We start from the raw sequence: 21237 nt of genomic DNA on the forward strand, positions 1-21237 counted from the left end.
ACTTGCAAGCAAACCTTTATCCAAACCATCCTGAAGAAACTGTAAAATTCTAGAAATCCTAAAAGAATGCCAAGAGAATTTATGAGAAAAACACCATGAAACATAGGTTTTGCAAACCAGATAATAAATCTTCCTTGAAACAGACTTACGAGCCTGTAGCATAGTATTAATCACTGAGTAAGAGAAACCTCTATGACTAAGTACTAAGCGTTCAATTTCCATACCTTCAAATTTAGCGATTTGAGATCCTGATGGAAAAACGGCCCTTGAGACAGAAGGTCTGGCCTTAAAGGAAGTGGCCAAGGTTGGCAACTGGACATCCAGACAAGATCTGCATACCAAAACCTGTGAGGCCATGCTGATGCTATCAGAAACACATGCAATTGTTCCAATATGATCTTGGAGATCACCCTTGGAAGAAGAACTAGAGTTGGAAAAATGTAAGCAGGTTGGTAAAACCAAGGAACTGCTAACGCATCCACCATCTCCACCTGAGGATCCCTGGACCTGAAAAGGTACCTGGGAAGCTTCTTGTTTAGATGGGAAGCCATCAGATCTATTTCGGGGAGACCCCACATCTGTACAATCTGACAAAATACATCTGGATGGAGAGACAACTCGCCGGGATGTAAAAACTGACAACTGAAATAATCCACTTCCCAATTGTCTACACCTGGAATATGTATTCCAGAAATTATACAGGAGTTGGATTCCGCCCAAGAACGTATTCGAGATACTTCTTTCATCGCTAAAGGACTGCGAGCCCCCCTTGATGATTGACATATGCCACAGTTGTGATATTGTCTGTCTGAAAACGAATGAATGATTCTCTCTTTATTAAAGGCCAAACCTGAAGAGCCCTGAAAATAGCACGGAGTTCTAAAATATTGATTGGTAACCTCGCCTCTTAAGGATTCCAAACTCCTTGTGCTGTCAGAGAACCCCAGACAGCTCCCCAACCTATGAGACTTGCATCTGTTGAAATCACAGCCCAGAAAGGACGAACAAAAGAGGCTCCTTGAAGAATCCAATGATGGTCCAACCACCAGGACAGAGAGAGTTGAATGTTGGGATTTAAGTAATATCCGAGTATAATCCCTGCACCATTGATTCAGCATGCAAAGCTGCAGAGGTCTCATATGAAAAAGAGCAAAGGGGATCGCGTCCGATGCTGCAGTCATTAGACCTAAAACTTCCATGCACATAGCCACTAAAGGGAATGATCAAGACGAAAGGTTTCGACAGGCAGAAACCAATTTCATTTGTCTCTTGTCTGTTAAGGACAGAGTCATAGACATTGAATCTATCTGGAAACCTAAAAAGGTGACCCATGTCTGAGAAATTAAGGAACTCTTTGGTAAATTGATCCTCCAACCATGTTTTTGAAGGAACAACACAAGTTGATTTGTGTGAGATTCTGCTAAATGAAAAGATTGAGCCAGTACCAAGATATTGTCCAAATAAGGAAACACTGCAATACCCTGCTCTCTGATTACAGATAGAAGGGCACCGAGAACCTTCTAAAAGATTCTTGGAGCTGTTGCTAGGTTAAATGGAAAAGAAACAAATTGGTAATGCTTGTCTAGAAAAGAGAATCTCAGAAACCCATAGTGGTCTGGATGAATCGGAATGTGAAGATACACATCCTGTAAGTCTATTGAGGACATGCAATGACCTTGCTGAACAAAAGGCAGAATAGTTCTTATAGTCACCATCTTGAAAGTTGGGACCCTTACAAATTGATTAAAAAACTTCCGATCCAGAACTGGTCTGAAAGAATTTTCCTTTTTCGGGACAATGAATAGATTTGAATAAAAACCCAGACACTGTTCCTGAAGTGGAACTGGTACAATTAACCCTGAAAGCTCTAGATCTGAAACACACTTCAGAAAGGCCTGAGTTTTCACAAGATTTGTTGGGACGTGAGAGAGAAAAAATCTTCTCACAGGAGGTCTTATTCTGAAACCTATTCGATACCCCTGAGAGACAATCTTCTGAATCCAATGACTCTGAACAGAACCTGCCCAAACGTCTTGAAATAACTTCAATCTGCCCCCCACCAGCAGAACTGGATTGAGGGTCACACCTTCATGCAGTCTTGGGGGCTGGCTTTGGTTTCTTATAAAGCTTGGACTTATTCCAACTCGTGGATGGCTTCCAATTGGAGTCAGAGTCCTTAGGGGAAGGAGTGGTTTCCTGTTCTCTATTCTGACGAAAGGAACGAAACCGATTAGAAGCTTTAGATTTGTCCTTAGACTTTTTATCTTGAGGCAAAAAAAATCCCTTCCCCCCAGTAATAGTGGAAATAATAGAATCCAACTGGGAACCAAACAAAGTATTACCCTGGAATGATAGAGACAGTAACCTAGATTTAGATACCATGTCAGCATTCCATGATTTGAGCCATAAAGCTCTTCTAGCTAAAATAGCCAAAGACATAGATTTAACATTAATCTTGATAATATCAAAAATAGCATCATAGATAAAATGATTAGCATGTTAAAGCAAATGAACAATGCTATGCAAATCAGAGTAATTTTCCTGCTGTGCTAAGCTATCCAACCAAAAAGTTGATGCAGCCGCAACATCAGTCATAGAAATGGCAGGTCTGAGAATATAGCCAGAGTGCAAATAAGCTTTCCTTAGATAAGATTCAATCTTCTTATCTAAAGGATCCAGGGCCGCATTGGGCAGCCGGATATTGGGAAAAATCCTGGTGGGCCGCCGACCGGCAGCTCAGCTGGGCTGGCTCAGCTGCTGCAGAGACTGTCTGAGAGCAGCACATTTTTGATGCGGGCGGCTGATTGATTTTTTTGTGCCCTGATCAGTGCGGCTGTTAGGCTGCCACTAGTTCCCTTTGCTACGCCCACCATTACCAAACACACCGTGAACCTGCAGTAGCCCTGTGAATACTATAGTTGAACTTCTTTGGCAATTTGCGTGTGTAGCACATGTCAAGTAAGTCAGACCCTGTCATGTAGCGCTAGTCTGACTGAGTCCCAAGTTTTTGGCACTATTTCAGTGCAGCTCTGACTCCTGGTCAAGTAAGATTGTGTCTGCGGGTGGCTGTCGTCAGTCTAGAGTTAGAAAGTTGGGATGCTGTCATGCCGGTCATCAGAAGGAAAGTAAGTGTTACTAACTACTGTCAAAGAAAAACACATGCACTTTCAGTGTCTGTCAGTCAGTGTGCAGTGAAATCTGAAGCTGGGACGTCTGGGTGCGGCCGCTGCTGCTGTAGCATCAAAGCAAGGGGGGGCTCTGTGAGTGACCCATACATGTGGCATCAAGTCGCAGTGTCAAAAGAGGTCAATGTTTTGCTTTTCTAGGCATTTTAATTAGCCACCTAATGATCCATTTAGGTCAGATTGTACCTGCGTGCCCTCTTTGCTTGTAGTCTCAGATAGTAAGTGAAAGCATTGCAACCGCCTCTCTGCCTAGTAACATCTGACAAGGCTGGCACCCTTTTTGTATTACATTTTAATTATAACCTCTTAAAGAAAGTGTAGTTGCTATTATCTAACCCCAGAAATGTTCTATGAATTGTTTGCTGGATTTTCTAAATGGATAGATGTTGCAGAGATAATAAGATGTATGCAACCCCAATCTATTACTCCAGTCAATATTGTAGCCAGCTACTGTCTGGCTAAGCAAATAGTTTAGAGCACTAAAATATTACTAAATATGATACAGCAATCAAATATGTTTTAAATATTATACATATTTTCTTTTAAAAAGTGATATTATTTTTAGACTATGCATCTATGTTAATTAGCATATTAAAAAATCCTATACTCTGTGGTGTGTGTATGTTTTGTGCCTGCATGTATGTGTATGTGGTGTGTGTCGGTTTGTATGTGTAGGTTTTGTGTCTGCATGTATGTGTATGTTGTGGTGTGCGTCTGTATGCAAGTGTATATAGTGTGTCTGCATATATGCATGTGTATTTTGTGTGTCTGCATGTATGTGTATGCTGTGTATGTAGTGTGTCTGCAAGTATGTGTAAGTATGTCTGCAAGTATTTCATTTGTGTATAAACTTCCAATATTTGTATTTTTTATTTTATATATATATATATATATATATGAGTTGAAGGGAAAACCAGCTAGAGCATAGTTGGCTGGCTTGGAGGGGGCGTGACTATGTTGGAGGGGGCATGGCTAGGTTGGAGGGGGCGGAGTTGGGCCAGTCTATACAAATTTCCAGGGCTGGTCTGATTTCCCAGGCCGGCCCTGAAAGGATCCTTAAAAGAAGTACTATCTTCCATAGGAATAGTAGTACGTTTAGCAAGAGTACAAATAGCCCCATCAACCTTAGGGACTTTTTCCCAAAACTCTAATTTAGCCACTGGCAAAGCATACAACTTTTTAAACCTTGAAGAACAAAAGAAGTACCAGGCTTAGACCATTCCTTAGCAATCACATCAGAAATAGCATCAGGAACAGGAAAAAACTCAGGATTAGTCACAGGAGGTTTATAGACAGAATTTAAACGTTTACTGGATTTATTATCAAGAGGACCAGACTCCTCAATATCCAAAGTGATCAACACTTCTTTTAACAAAGAACAAATATACTCAATCTTAAAAAGATAAGATGATTTATCAGTGTCAATGTCTGAAGTAGGGTCTTCTGAATCAGAGAGATCCTCATCAGAGGAGGATATATCAGTATGTTGCCGGTCATTACAAATTTCATCAGTATTATGAGAAGTAGACCTTTTACGTTTATTTGAAGGCGGAATAGCAGCCATAGCCTTCTGTATCACATCAGCAATATAATTGTTCATATCAACATGGTTATCATGTACTTTAGATGTTGAAGGAACAACAGATACTGCACTAGCACTTATAGAAACCTTTTCTGCATGCAAAAGCGTATCATGAAAACTGTTACATACTACAGCTGGAGATATAATCTCTACTAGCTTACAACAGATACACTTAGCTTTGGTAGAACTGTGTTCAGGCAGCATGGTTCCTACAGCTTCTGAGACAGGATCAGATTGAGACATCTTGTAAAATGTAAAAGAAAAAAATAACATTTAAACAGAAATATCTTATTTCCACAAATAGCAGTTTCAGGAATGGGAAAAAATGCAAATGCTAAAGTTGGCAAAAAAAGCAAATAGCATAGGCCTCTGAACATAAAGAAGGCAAGCAGCATATAGGAAGTGAGGTAAAATAAAACTAATTTTTTTTGGCGCCAAGTATGACGCACAACGCAAAAGGAAGTTGAGAATTTTTTTGGCGCCAACAAACATCTGGAAATGACGCAACTTGCGTCATAACAAACACAATTTGGCGCCAAACAACCTAGCGTCAACTAAGACACAGGAAATGATGAACTTGCGTCATTACAGATGCACATTCGTGGCCAAAAAATTCTCGCGCCAAGAATGACGCAATAAATAACAGCATTTTGTGCCCTCGCAAGTCTAATTTGCCTGCAAGTTTTTTAAAGAAAAAATAAGTCAAATGAAATAAAGACTATACTTCCAGGTAAGAAAAACTTCCTAAAACATGATTCCCATAACGAAACTGCCAGACTGCAAAGGGAAATACACATAGACCTGATTCATGACAAATATAAGTAAAATACATATATTTAAAACTTTATACATAAAGCGCCAAACCATAGCTGAGAGTGTCTTAATGATACATACTTACCGAAAGACACCCATCCACACATATAGCAGATAGCCAAACCAGTACTGAAGGCTATCAGCAGAGGTAATGGTATATAAGAGTATATCGTCAATCTGAAAAGGGAGGTAGGAGATGAATCCCTATGACCGATTACAGAGAACCCTTGAAAAGATTTCCCGCGAGGGAAACCATAAAATCAAATAGGTGATACTCTCTCACATCCCTCTGACAAACACTGTACTCTGAAAGGAATTGGGCTTCAGAATGCTTAGAAGCGCTTATCACAGAATAAATCATAAAAATCAAGCACAAACTTACTTCACCACCTCCATAGGAGGCAAAGTTTGTAAAACTGAATTGTGGGTGTGGTGAGGGGTATATTTATAGGCATTTTGAGGTTTGGGAAACTTTGCTCCTCCTGGTAGGATTGTATATCACATATGTCACTATCTCATGGACTCTTGCCAATTACATGAAAGAAATGACCACCACATTGTAGTCGCACACCAAAAGCTGAAGTATATAGGTATATTCCTATCAGCTAACCAACATGACATCTTCAAACATAATTATATTACACTAAGTGAGGAGATATCCAAAGATTTATCCTCATGGAAAAACAAACCTTTAAACTGGCTGGGCAAAATTGGATTAATCAAAATGAATATTCTCCTGCGCTATACCTCCTACAAACAACTCCAATCTATATACCCTCAGATTTTTTACCCTCATTACAAACAATTATAGAAAATTATATATGGGCAGGCTTCAGACCATGGATGAATCTACGCACAATGTACCTACCTAGGGACAGAGGAGAACTGGGGGGGTACCAGACAATTAACTATAGACGAGCTTACTTTAAAGATTGGTGGAATGGTGCCACAACTCCGATTGTAAAGCCTGGTTTAGACTAGATACTCACATATTCCAACTGAAAAACATTGGAACCCTGGCCTGGATCCCTCCACACCTACGCCCCAAGGCTGTCACCCAATACCCTCAGACAGAGGTGACTTTGCAAGAATGGGACAAAAGTAAAACCATGAACACCAGTATGCAAATTTACTCCCTACCTTCCCCTCTGCTCCCGATAAAGGAGCACCCTTAACCCCCCTTCCGTTATTCAAACTCCCTATCAGGGACCTTCTACCACCTGCAAAAGGGGACACTACTACCCTACGCGAAAGAGAGAAATCTATTTGTAATTTATACAAATCATTGGTTCTACATCGGAGGAGAGGATCATTTTCACAGCCATCTGGAAACCGAATCCACCTGTTGGAATTTGTTGTGGACTCCTGGTGATCCATTAGACTATCTATGATAAAATTTGAACTATTTCACTATGCAATATTAATGAGGTGTCACTTTCCATTATTATTATTATCAGTAATTCATATATAATAATAATTTGATTGCACTCAGTTTGTAGTATTTATCTATACCAAGTTATATTATATTTTATTGTTTTTTATTTTTTCACGGTGTCACCAGACATACTAGCGCCCTCTTGTGTGTTTTTACACATTTGTTTTTTCTTAGCGAAAGAGAGAAACAAACTGTTACCTCTTGACAGAATGACAGATTTACACATTTACATGATCTTGACCTGACTTGGTTTAAATACCAACAACTACCTCACTTTATAAACACACAAAAGAACATAAAAATGACATCCCGAAATCTTTACCAGTCGAAAAACTATGCACAACAGACAGTATCACTAAACACATCATCTCACTAATTTACAAAATCCTACTAGTACCAAATGACAACACATTACCGTCCTATATGATCCTATCGAACACTGAACTAGGTAAAAAAAAAGAGACTCAAAAGCCTGGTTTAAAGTCTTTGCTATTACTAAAAGTGAATCCTCATCAGCGACAACGCAAGAGATGCTCCTGAAACTTCAATGTCGCTGGTACCTCATCCCCAAAGGCTCCACAGATCCCTTCCTTTCATCAGCGATCGCTGCTGAAGAGGATGCGGCGAAGAAAGGACTCTTCTATACACATGGTGGTCCTGCCCGAAGATCGGTACATATTAAACCGACATTTTCAGGACAAACTCTGAGACAATTGGCATAAAGATTCCAAACTCACCCGACATTCTACTCCATTATGCACTCTCAACCATTAAAGACAAAACTAAACGATTCTTACTGATCCTAATGCTTACTAGTGCTAAGAAGCTAATCCCCATAATTACTAAATGTAACTACCTTAAAACAGGCAAATTCGATACCCATTTGTACATGACAAACTTATGGCACGAACACATCCCCCAGCTCAATTGAGACTCATTTAAGTAAATCCAAGACAACAATGACACCATTTACCCCCCCCCCCAATTCCCCCTTCTCACCCTTTAAGCTCCTGAAACTAAGGGAACTGACAAGTTTCTAATTATTGTGTTGTATTCCAGATAGATCCTTGTTATTTGCCTAGTCGATGCAAAATTTATTACAGATACTTACTTCTAATACCTTATATATACATGGTGTGTTATAATGTTTACAGTTTTATGTTAGGAACTTACAAAAAAAAATCTTAAAAACCTAAGCGAGAAACTTGACAACGGATCAAGAACGAGGACTATAACCGCGTTATGAACATTGATTACCATGAGGAAAATAACTTACTCATATATAAAGCCTGTACAACATAATAAGGCATTGTTGATCCTCTCACTGTATTATATGTTTGTCTAAGTCAATGAAGCTCATTTAAAAAAATAAAAAAAATAAGTGAATTGGATTTTTTTAAATTCTACTCTTGTTAAAATCATGAAGGTTTAGTTTTGACTTCTATGTCCCATTAACTAGCACTGATGTTATTACATTGTAAGTAAACATTTCCGCATGTCTTTATTAGTATATTTAAGTTACATCACCTTTTGGAGTAAGGATACTGTAGCTGATTCTCCACTTATACTGGAGTCTGCGTGCAGGCCGGGCTGTAATTCTGATGTTGAGTTTGGTCCGTGCAGGCAGTCTGCCTTTATTAGGTTCAATCTCCAGGGCTGGTCCATAAATATAGAAAATATTATTAGCCACAGACAACACTAAAGCCATGAGAGAGAAAAAGAAACCGTGTTTTACAGTTAAGGCTGTAAATAAATGTCATACACAGCAAATAGATTTTTATCAGTAAACAAGTACGTGAGAAGATGATTGGCTGACTGCTCTGCAATATCTTGCCATTTATTTTACTCTATAACATCAATTTTTAGACACACAATTCTCTGGGCTTGTATGGATATGTAAATGTACATTATTTTACTCAACTTTGTCTTCACAAGCTTTATTTCCTGGTCTTATATATATTTACAATATTATGATGCACAAAAGAAACAAAAGCGCTTTCAACAGAATTTTCCCATGAGCTATAAGGCGCTAGAATTATAATGGGACAAACATACATTGTTTGGTGCTTCTGCACTTATCTTAGCATAAGCCTCTTAGCCCAAAGTAGCCTTTTTTAACCTTTTTACTGCCAGTGATGGCTGTAAAACACTTCATATTCAAAGCACTCTGGCAGTCAAAGTATTAATACAACCTCATCATATTTAAGCTTTCTAACAAAGTCTCCTATTCCAATGGACTGGAATTATCATGCAAAGTACCTTGCATAGCTTTTTAAATGGGTTTTTGAAAACATTCCAATTAATTTGAAAACTTTGCAATAACCTACTTATGGCAACATCTTTTTTCATTGAAAGGACCTTTCTACCAAAGACTGCATCAAAAACATAAAAATGGTAGAATTAAGTAAAAGAATGCAAAGAAGACCAAGTAGCTGCCTTGAAATTTTGGTCAACTGAAGCTTCATTCTTAAAGGCCCACAAACTGGCAACTGACCTGGTAGAATAAGCAGCAATCAATTTCTGTGGCGGCTGAACTGCCTCCAAGTAAGCTTTAAAAATCTAAAGTTTCAACCAAGAAGCCAATGAAAAAGCAGAAACATTCTGTCCTTTCCTAGAACCAGAAAAGTTAACAAACAAACCAGAAGTTTGTCTAATATCCTTAGTAGCAGCAATTTAATACATCCAAATTATGCAAAGATCTCTCTGAAAAATTCTTAGGATTAGGACACAAAGAAGGAACAATTTCCATACTGATAACAGAGTTAGCGCTCGAGCGGCAGGGTTAAATAACGCACCCACTTGTAATCTGGCCCTTAATGTTTTCAAACGTCAGTGGAAGTTTTCAGCATTATTAATTAAAGGAACAAGTTACACAAATGCTGAATCACTTGAAAGTGATGCAGAATGTCAGCTTTTTTTTACAAATTAGAAAATATCTCAATAGGACATGTCTATGTAAAAAAAGAAGACGTTTTCCCTCAAAATTTCCTTATGTAGACACATCTGATTGAAAAGAAACTTTAAGCATCCAATCAGGTTGCTTGCTTTAGGACTTACAAGAAATAATGCATGTAGCATGTTCAGACACAGTAACTTTATTTCCCTTCTCAGTTTAAGAAGTTTATTATAAAATCTTGCAAGGTTATGGAGAAATAAGTTGCTGCTTTACTATAATTTTGTGGGAACTCAAAACTGATGATGCTGACTGTTTTTTTTCACCATGCAGATGTCAGTAAAAAAAAAAAAAAAAAGAGAGTACCTGAAGGATAACTGTTCACACTGAGCACTTAATCTGGTGAGCTAAAGTCATTTTTAGGTAAATTATTTTCTTTTTTTACCAAAAGATGTCATGTGATATTTTTTAATCCATTTAATGTTTTGTTTTTTAATTATTTTTATTAATTTTGAAAAAACAAACAGTAGACAAAAATGTCATAATGCCAGGTATCGACAAAACAATTGAAGGGAAATAATGCCAGGTATCGACAAAACAATTGAAGGGAAATAAACAAAAAATAATAGTTATTCCACTAATATAACATAAAAACTAAATTTCTTGAAGCAGCACAATAATAAGCAATTTTCCCTATCAACATGTCATAATATATACCAGCATTATATGAACTTAAAATAATCTTGTTTTAGAAATACAAATCATTCCAGACAGTAAAGAAATGTACATGGTTCCTAAAATATGAATGTGCATAAAAGTATAATTTTGCAAAATGTATATAGGAATACAAAGATAAATAAATAAGCCTCTTCTCTGCATAGTACTGTCCGAATATTAAAATCTTAGTTAGAGAAAAAAAAAACATACGGACATCCCGGGTATGATTAAAAGTTAATTTTATTGATCCAACTTCAGTAAAAGCCATTAGGTTGTGAAAAATATGCCACAAGAGAAGCTACATGGTAATCTTAGTTAGCCAATTTTGAAACTTTGTTACAAAATCCCATCACTTTTGGACAGTCCAAGATACAATGAGAAAGATTGGCCCTAGGATAATTACACCTATTACAAGCTTTACTTTGGTTTAATGCCCCAACGAACTAAACTACTTGGTGTAATGTAGACTTTAATAACTTTATGTGTGATTCACACCAAGAAATCAAGAGAGTTGCCCTCCATGTTCAATTAATACTCTTCTGAATTAGCATATTATTCACCAAACGACACTCCTCTACCCATTTTTGGGTATGGTTTGCAATATTATCATTTCCTTCTTTCTTCATTAACAACCCATACCAGAATGAGATAGAGTAGAAACCAGCACTAAATAGTTTTAATCCACTAGCCAGAGGATTCCAATAACTAATGGAACACTTGTGTTTACAAGACTCCCAGTAGTGTCTTATCTGCAAATAAGCAAAAAATATCTACTGGGAATATTAAATTCTTGTTTAAAGGGACATAATAATACTCATATGCTAAATCACTTGAAAATGATGCAGTATAACTGTAAAAAGCTGACAGGAAAATATCACCTGAGCATCTCTATGTAAAAAAGGAAGATATTTTACCTCACAATCTCCTCAGCTCAGCAGAATAAGTGCTGTGTAAAAAGTTATACTCAGTTACTGCCCAGCTGCAGGTAAAAAAATAAATTAAAAAAATGAAAAAATGATCAGCAGCCAATCAGCATCAGCAGTGCTAAGGTCATGAACTCTTTTACTGTGATCTCATGAGATTTCACTTAACTCTCATGAGATTTCATTGTAAACTTTCTTACACTGAATAGGGAAATAAGATGATTGTGCACGAAAGCTCGCTCCTTCCGCTGTCCCGGGACAGACATACTGATTTGTTGCTCAGAAGTCCTTTACAATGGGATGTGGCTACTGAGAAACTTTTGAGGTAAAATATCTTTCCTTTTTATATAGAGTTGTTCAGGTGATATTTTCTAGTCAGCTTTTTACAGCTGTGCTGCATCACTTTCATGTGTTTAAACATTTGGGTATTATGACCCTTTAAATACTTTAAAAGATTTAAATGATCCGTGAGATACATCTAATAGCTGTATAACAAACTCTAGCCCACCTCTTTTCCAATTAGTAAAAACCTTAGATCCTAGACCTTCACTGACCTCTGGATTGCTCGTAATTGGCAGTTAAACTGCAAAATATGGATAAATCTTTAGGCATCTGCAGATTTTTTGCCAGGCTATGATCAGATTCCTTAACATTATCATCTTTTTAACCATCCCAGTTACTTAAGATGATTCTATATGTATGATTGCTTTCAAAGAAATCGGCGACAAAATATTAGGTTCAAATTCCTGTAAGGAGTAATGACAACGTTCGAAAATCCAATCTGGAATTAGTTTAGCAAGACAAACCAAATTATATTTGTGTAAATTGTGTAGATTAAACCCTGCAAATTCTTTTCGCTGAGAAAGTCTATATAAAGACAGTTTAGGTTTGCTTTTTCCCCATAACAATTCCCTAAATGCTATGTTAATTAATTCTAAATTTTTAGCTTTAAGTAAAAGTGGAAGTGGATTCCGCATATTATTAATATTTTAGGAAACCGGATCATTTTAATAATATTGATTTTACCATAAAGGGACAGGGGTACAACTCTCCACTTCTTCAAATCTTTTTAGATATTGAAAAAAAGATCCTTATAATTGAGATCATACCACTTCTCCGGGGAAGTGCTGATGTTTAGCCCTAAATATCTAATCTAGCTCATAGCCACATTGGATGGTAAATTAATAGGAGATTTAAAACTTTTAATGATCCACAAAATTTCGGATTTCTCCTTATTGATCTTATATCCAGAGAAATAACTAAAAATCCTAAAGGTATCTTGAAGCTTCCCTATATTTTCTTCTAACTTACTAATAAAAATGAATGTCATCTGCGTATAAGGCAATTTTAACTTCACTAGAGCAATTTAATGTTACTTTAACCAGGTGAGTAGAGGGATGATGACAAGCTAGACCCTGTCTAGCAGAACAAAAAGCAAAGTCTGTAATCTGCAAATGTTGCAAATCAAATAGCTGGCTTAGGCAATTTGCAGAATTTTGAAAAAAATGTAGGTTACAGATTTTGCTTTTTGGCCAAGGGAGTATGGTACAAAGCACAATTTGTACAGAAAAGCAAGAGGTGTTTAATGACTCTTTTATGTTCTGCTAAAACAGGTTCTGTTCAAATCTTATTTCTTATGGAATAGAGCAGTGCTTTCCAAACTGTGTGTCGGGACACACTAGTGTGTCGGCAGCAGTGTGTAGGTGTGTCCCTGCTTCAGTACAAATTTTTTTCAATTTATTTTTTTAGTTTCTGACTTTCCACCTGCCTGCTATGCATATCACATGGTTGACATGTGATTGATAGCTTGTGGGTCACAGATCATCTTAACCAATTGGCGCAGCTTAGTGGGAACTGAAACTATTCCCATTGGTGGCTTTAGCAGCACATTGGTTCCTGACTGCATGTGTAGTCTCCTTAATTGGCTTGTGACTGCATGTATAGTCATTAAGTGGGACAGCAGTGTGTTTGCAGCGCGGGCAGTAGTCAATCGGACTCGCCGAGCTCTGAGGGCGGCAGCTTAAACTCTGAGCTGAAGTCAGAAGTCAGTGGGATTTTTTTGCAACTAGCTCCCAGTAGTGCATTGCTGCTCTAGCTCTTGATATATGGATAGGAAGTGGAAACTTAAAAAAGCGTGATGATGAAATGCGAGTGTCTATATCTAATATTCCACCAAATATTCAGACATTGTGTTCATCCCATCAACCTCATACATCACATTAAAATAGTAAGTAGCTATTGGTGTTATTAAACTTTTTTTAATTCTTGCACAAACATACTGTTACTTGTAAATACATTTCATTATTATATAATGTATGTATGTGTCCGTATCTCTTAAAACTAGTTAGGTTAACCTCCTGTTTGCTAGTACAGCTGAATTACTGTGTCGCGAAATGATGTAGGTCTACAAAGTGTGTCACCAACATGAAAAGTTTGGAAAGCTCTGGAATAGAGAGATGATGATTTGCCTCAAAATAACTATTTAAAACAAAGTAGTTCTAAAACCAGTTGCATATTCTAATACTGATCCAAATCAATATTAAAATAAAGTAATTTGATTTATACGTTATTTTTTTAATTAAAAATGAATTTATCAAATTATAGACAGGGACAAGCATCAACCTAAAAAAACAATACAATTATATGCAAATGGTTTAACATTTGTAATCTGCCTATTACTTTGGAGAAACGATTTCAAATGCAATTAATTATAATGAATTTGTGTATTTTTCATTGACTTTAGTTTTTTCATCAGCCAGATACTAACAAGGAATGCTTGTGTAACTTATAAATCTAAAGAGCTGCTTGAAGATATCATTACAGACATATAAGTGATACATTGATTCAGGGCATTTCTATTCCCGTTAACAGATACTTCAAATATTAAACAAATAATATTTTTTGTTGGATTTTTAATCTCCTTCCATTTTGCCCATTCACCTAATAATTCTCTTTATTGGTTTTATGACTGCTTGACCATCTCCCCTAAGTTTCCTAGCACAATTTTTACATAAATGCAAGCGTGTCCTTTTAATATCCCTTGAACATTGCCTGTGGCCCGAATTTAATTTATTATGGAGAAGAGAAATGATGATTGGACTCAAAATAACGGTTTTCAAAAAAAAAAAAAAAAGACATGAGATATTTGTTGTCTTTGTTTCATTTCTGTACAATAAACTTTTTTTTTGCATGCTGACTTCTTACTCCTGGTTTGGTGAATATGGTATTAGATTAATTTTCAAAAAGAAGTCAGGGTTTAGCAGTTTATATAGGATAAAGCAGTTATTTACCAATCGGGTCATTAACAACTTCATCCAGGTCACACTGTTCAGAAAATTCCTGTGTCACACTCAATAAGTAGTCAAGGGTACAATCTCCATCATTTGAGAGCAAGAGGTCACATGACTGAAAGTCTCCAACAAGGATGTTTCCCAGGTCCATCTGCTCCTGCTTTGTCTAAAGAGAAAATTATTAGGTTTACACATTACAGATATTCATAAGGACTATAACCCAATGTATAATTAATTTATATATAGGGGCCTATTTATCAAATGTCTGTCCGACATGATCCGATCAGCGGATCATGTCCGACAGACAACGCTGAATGCCGACAGCATTACGCTCTACGCATTCAGCATTGCACCACACCGCCCCCTGCAGATTTGCGGCTAATCGGCTGCTAGCAGGGGGTGTCAATAAACCCGATCATATTGGATAGGGTTGATTTCTGGCGATACCTGTCCGCCTCCTCAGAGCAGGCAGACAGGTTACAGAGCAGCGGTTTTTAGACCGCTGCTCCATAACTTATGTTTCTGGTGAGCCTGAAGGCTCACCAGAAACACAGGGCTTCAAGCTCCATACAGAGATTGATAAATAGGCCCCATAGTCTTACAGCCAAAAGTTGTGTACAGTACTTATATACTGTGGTCTCTGGAATCAGACTACTTATTAAATCATATGTGTTAATTAACCTATTAATCCTTTTAGGTTTAGTATACTAAATACGGTAATATACAAGGTAAGAAGTCTTACTTTATTGGCATTCAGGAAATTACACATCCATGTTAGTCAAATTTCCTACAGGAAATATAAAGTTCTTGTGCTGCTCCATACTATCTAAATGGTTCTTTCTTCCCTCTTTATTATTTTTCTTTCATATATGGTAAAGGTATATAACTGACCACAAATTATCCAGAGTTGAAATACAACATTAAAGTGACACTGAACCAAATGTTTTTCTTTCATGGTTCAGATAGAGCAAGCAATTTTAAGCAACTTTCTAATTTAGTCCTATTATCAAATTTTCTTCATTATTTTGCTATCTTTATTTGAAAAGCAAGAATGTAAGTTTAGAAGCCTGCCCATTTTTGGTTCACAACCTGGGTTGTCCTTGCTGATTGGACAGCACCAATAAACAAGTGCTGTCCAGGGTCTGGCTCCTTAGCTTAGATGCCTTCTTTTTCAAATAAAGATAGCAAGAGAACGAAGAAAAAGTGATAAAAGGAGTAAATTAGAAAGTTGCTTAAAATTGCATGCGCTATCTGAATCATAAAACAAAAAAAATGGGTTTAGTGTCCCTTTAAGCTACTGATATTTCTTGATACTCATGTTTTATTTCTATTAGACTCTATTTATTTATTTCCAGGGCAATGGGTAGATTAGTTTTTATTTAGTTAGGTTTTTTTATTTTGTGGGTTGGGGGGGTTTGTAATGTTATTTTAGCAAAAAGTTAACTTTAGAGCAATGCCTTACAAAAGGCCATTTTAAGGGCTATTGGTAGTTTATTATAGATTAGGGTATTTTTAATTTGGTGTGTTTTTTTTTAACGGGGTATTACAATAGAAACATTTTTTTTTATTTTGGATAATTTTGTTTGTTATTTTTTGTAATGGGATTTTTTTATTTTTGGGGTGTTTTTTTTTTTGCTTGTTTTTTTAGATTAGGCATTTTTTTATTTTTAATTGGCCGAAAAAGAGCTGAATTGCCTTTTAAGGGCAATGCCCATACAGTTGCTCTTTTCGGGGCTATGGGTAGATTAGGTTTATTTTTATTTTGTGAGTTTGGGGGCTTGTAATGTTAGGGGGTGATTGTTTTTTTATTTTTTTGCAAAAAAAAGCTGTTAACTTTAGGGCAATTCCCTACAAAAAGCCCTTTTAAGGGCCCTTGGTAGTTTATTATAGATTAGGTTTTTTTATTTTGAGGTGGGTTTTTTTTTTTTTAACGGGGTATTAGAATAGGAATCATTTTTATTGTTTTGGATAATTTCGTTTGAATAGTAGTTTTTTTTTTTTTTTGTAATTTTAGTGTTTATTATTTTTTGTAATTCTAGTTTTAATTTTTTAGTAATCAGGTTTTTTTTTATTTTTAGTAATGTTAGGTTTTATTATTTTTAGTAATGTTAGGTTTTATTAGTGTAAGCTTAGGTTTTAATTTTTATTTCACAGGTAAGTTTGTATTTATTTTAACTAGGTAGTTAGTAAATAGTTATATTGTAGCTACCTTAGGTTTTATTTTTATTTCACAGGTAAGTTTGTATTTATTTTTAAATAGGTAGTTAGTTAAAGGGCCACTAAACCCAAAATCTTTCTTTCTTGATTCAGAAAGAGAATACAAATTTAAACAACATTACAATTTACTTCTATTATTTATTTTGCTTCATTTTTTAGCTATCCTTAGTTAAAGAAAAAGCAATGCACATGGGTGAGCCAATCACATGTGCAGCAACCAATCAGCAGCTACTGAGCATATCTAGATATGCTTTTCAGCAAAGAATATCAAGAGAATAAAGCAAACAAAGATGTTTAAAATTGCATTCTCTTTCTAAATCATGAAAGAAAAAATGTGGGTTTCATGTCCCTTTAATAACTGTAACTTTAATTTAGGTCTATTTTAATTATGTTAAAGTTAGGGGGTGTTAGGTTTAATTTAGGTTGTTGCGATGTGGGGGTGGCGGTTTAGGGGTTTAATCGGTTTAGTTAGCGTTTGCCTTGTGGGTGTACAGTGATTTAGGGGTTAATAGGTTTATTTAGTGTTTTAGTTAGTGATGGAGATGTGGGTGTACGGCAGTTTAGGAGTTAATAGGTTTAGTTAGTGTCGGCGATGTCGGGGAACTGTGGTTTAGGGGTTAATAGGTTTTGTTAGTGTCGGCGATGTCAGTGAACTGCGGTTTAGGGGTTATTAGGTTTAGTTTAGTGTCTGCGATGTCGAAGAACTGCGGTTTAGGGGTTAATAGGTTTAGTTTAGTGTCTGCGATGTCGAAGAACTGCGGTTTAGGGGTTAATAGGTTTAGTTAGTGTCAGTGATGTCGGGGAACTGCGGTTTAGGGGTTAATAGGTTTAGTTAGTGTTGGAGATGTTTGGGAACGGCAGTTTAGGGGTTAATAGGTTTATTTATTGTTTTAGCTAGTGTCGGCAATGTCGGGGAACTGCGGTTTAGGGGTTAAAAGGTTTAGTTAGTGTCTGCGATGTCGGGGAACTGCAGTTTAGGGGTTAATAGGTTTATTTAGTGTCAGCGATGTGGGGGCGGCAGTTTAAGGGTTAATAGGTTTATTTAGTGTTGGCGATGTGGTGGGACGGCGGATTAGGGGTTAATAGGTTTATTTAGTGTTGGTGATGTGGGTGGCGGCGGCGGTTTTAGATAATTTTGTTTCGGCAATCGCCGGCATATTAGTTATGTTTAGTTAAATTGTTTTTTGAGATCCTTTCATTTTTTCGGATCCATTCTTTATTCATATGCATTATTTTATTGTAAACTTCAGAATAGAATAATGCATATGAATAAAGAATGGATACGAAAAAAAACTCCGAAAAAACGATTTAACTTAAAGGGACACTGAACCCAAAATTTTTCTTGAGTGATTCAGATAGAACATGACATTTTAAGCAACTTTCTAATTTACTCATATCAAATTTTCTTTATTCTCTTGGTATCTTTATTTGAAATGCAAGAATGTAAGTTTAGATGCCGGCCCATTTTTGGTGAACAACCTGGGTTGTCCTTGCTGATTGGTGGATAAATGAATCCACCAATAAAAAAGTGCTGTCCAGAGGGCAGAACCAAGAAAAAAAGCTTAGATGCCTTCTTTTTTCAAATAAAGATAGCAAGAGAACAAAGAAAAATTTATAATAGGAGTAAATTAGAAAGTTGCTTACAATTGCATGCTCTATCTGAATCACAAAAGAATAAAATTGGGTTCAGTGTCCCTTTAACATAACTAATTTGCCGACATTTTTTTTTAAAAAACTTAACTAAACTAATTTACCGAAATAAAACTATTTATTTAACTAACGAAAACTAAACGAAATTTTTTAGTGTTGCTCATGTCTAATTTCTATATACTTATGGTATTGTAAATGATATTCAGCATTTGTGTACAGTTAATTTTCTGCTTTTTGGGGATTTTACACATCTCTCAAAACTGGACAGAACAACTAAGCACATGTCTAAAACACATACATAAAAACTCATTTGAGTTATGGTGGAGATATAACCATAAGATTAAAATCCTCTATTACATAAAAGAAAGATATAGAATTATTGTATAGCAAATCTAGGCAAGTATCCCGCTTGCTTTTCCCCAGAAGTACTCTGTATACATTGTAACCAATGCACCAGGGAACCCCTGGTAAGATATATAAATTATATATACAATATCTCAATTTTTATTTGCTTCCATATACATGGTTTTAGCTCCACCATAACTCAAATGAGTATTGCTTTTTCTCTGGAAAGAAGCTTCACTAAGCAGCAAGTTAAACCTACCTTCTGCTGTTGAGAGTCAAAAAACCTGAAACTGCTGTCTAGAAGTGGTTTATCTTGCTGCATCCACCTCATAAAGGGGATTGCTGTATTTAAAACAGTACATGGAAGCAAAAACCATGAAATATTGTATATCTAATTTGTATAATTTACCCAGAGTTCTCTGGTGCATTGGTAAGAATATATACAGAGTACTTCAGGGGAAAAGCAAGCGGGGATACTTGCCTAGATTTGCTAATTTTCTATACAATAATTTGATATCTCTTTTATATATAAATATTTATATTACAGTCAGGGATTTACGGTCATGTAATTACATACATTAAAGAGGCATTCAATTTGAAAGTGTTCATTGTTTAAAAAGATGATAATCCCTTTATTACACATTCCCCAGTTTTGCATAAACAACACTTATATTAATATACTTTTTACCTCTATGATTATCTTGTGTCTAAACCACTGCAGACTGCCCCCTTATCTCAGTGGGTTGTTTTTTTTACAAACTTGCATTTTAGCCAATTAGTGCTGGCTCATGCTTAACTCCACAGGAGTGAGCACAATGTTATCTATATGGCACACATGAGCAAGCACTGTATGACTGTGAAAAGCTAATAACATGAACTGAGATAAAAGGTGGCCTTCAGGGGTTTAGAAAACAGGGGTTTAGAGGTTATGAAGTATATTAATATAAAATTTATTTTTCACTCCATGGCAGCCGTGTTTGCAGCAATGTATAATATTGCTACAAACATTAACGTTAACACTGCTGCCAAAGAATGTGCATGCTCCTGAACTCCTACGAACCTACTAATGTTTACTTTTCAAGAAAGGATAGAAAGAAAATGAAGCAAATATGATAATATAAGTAGATGGTAAAGTTGTTTTTTTACAATTGCATGCTCTATCTAAACCATGAAAGTTTCATTTTTCACTTTACAGTCCCTTTAATTGTACTACAAAAAAGTTGCCATGAAAATGATATAGAGACAGTAATGCCATCTCAAGTGCATTACTGTTGCTTCTCCAATGTGAAAAAAAGCATGACTGCCTAAATGCTGCTTTAGTAAAGATGTCACAAGTGGGTGCTTTGTACAGTATATTTAACCCCTTGCATTTCAGAGCGAGCCATAGAACTAACCCTTACATGAAGGGATCGTCTCTCACCAGCTTCTCTACCATCCAGCTTTATAGCAAGATGTGTTACGTATTTTGTTATGACATTCTAGAAAACCAGAACGGTGTCTTGACTAGGCAAAGCCAGAAAAGATCTGAGAAAAGTATAGTTAAGCCTAACAAGTGCTAATGAACAATAAAGGAGTTTGTTTTTAATACTTATATTATTTATCGCTCTAAGCTGTTTACTGAGGGGAAATGTGTCTCTGGGATTGGTTCATTACTGTATTGTTTTCACAATCCAAACCTTTATTGTGTATTCAGAATGGTCTTTTCAAATGTAAAGAGTTAAATATGCCACTAATCAATGTTTCATGTAGATGGGTAAAATATTTCTTTTAACATCATATATTTTTGCATCTTTTCACAAATCCTGCAAAAAATCATAATCATAACTTATCTTTAGGGATGCACCGAAATTTCGGCCGCAGAAAGTTTCGGCCGAAAATGGCATTTTTGGCTATTTAATTTTTTGGTTTTTTTGCCTGTTATTTTCTGTGAAATTATTGTGTAGCATGCTTCAAATTTGATGCTAGCCTAGAGCTGCTGTAAGTTTATTACTTGACTTACTGTTCTGCATATAATGAGTTTTCGAGGACTATACTTTATTTGGATAATTGGTAAAATAAAACAAAAAAAAACCCTGTTAAATATGATTCTGTTGCATAGAACTAAATGAAGAATAATACAGTATATTGATATTTATAATTATTTTAAGTAGGGATGCACCAAAATTTTGGTCGCAGAAACATTTTGGC

The 21237-nt window shown here is 36.1% G+C and overlaps 1 protein-coding gene across 1 annotated transcript in view; it reads right to left on the reverse strand.

The window, feature by feature from the left end:
- Nucleotides 1-21237, reverse strand: part of CFAP65 (cilia and flagella associated protein 65) — a 384606-nt gene that overhangs the window by 247253 nt on the left and 116116 nt on the right. Inside the window, exons 16-17 of the mRNA XM_053698151.1 lie at nt 14839-15004; nt 8543-8671 (exon numbers count right to left, since the gene is read on the reverse strand). Of these exons, the coding sequence (XP_053554126.1) occupies nt 8543-8671; nt 14839-15004 (295 nt within the window). The remainder of the gene's footprint in view (nt 1-8542; nt 8672-14838; nt 15005-21237) is intronic.

This window comes from Bombina bombina, chromosome 1 (genome assembly GCF_027579735.1).
Source record: "Bombina bombina isolate aBomBom1 chromosome 1, aBomBom1.pri, whole genome shotgun sequence".
Classification (NCBI taxonomy): Eukaryota; Metazoa; Chordata; class Amphibia; order Anura; family Bombinatoridae; genus Bombina; species Bombina bombina.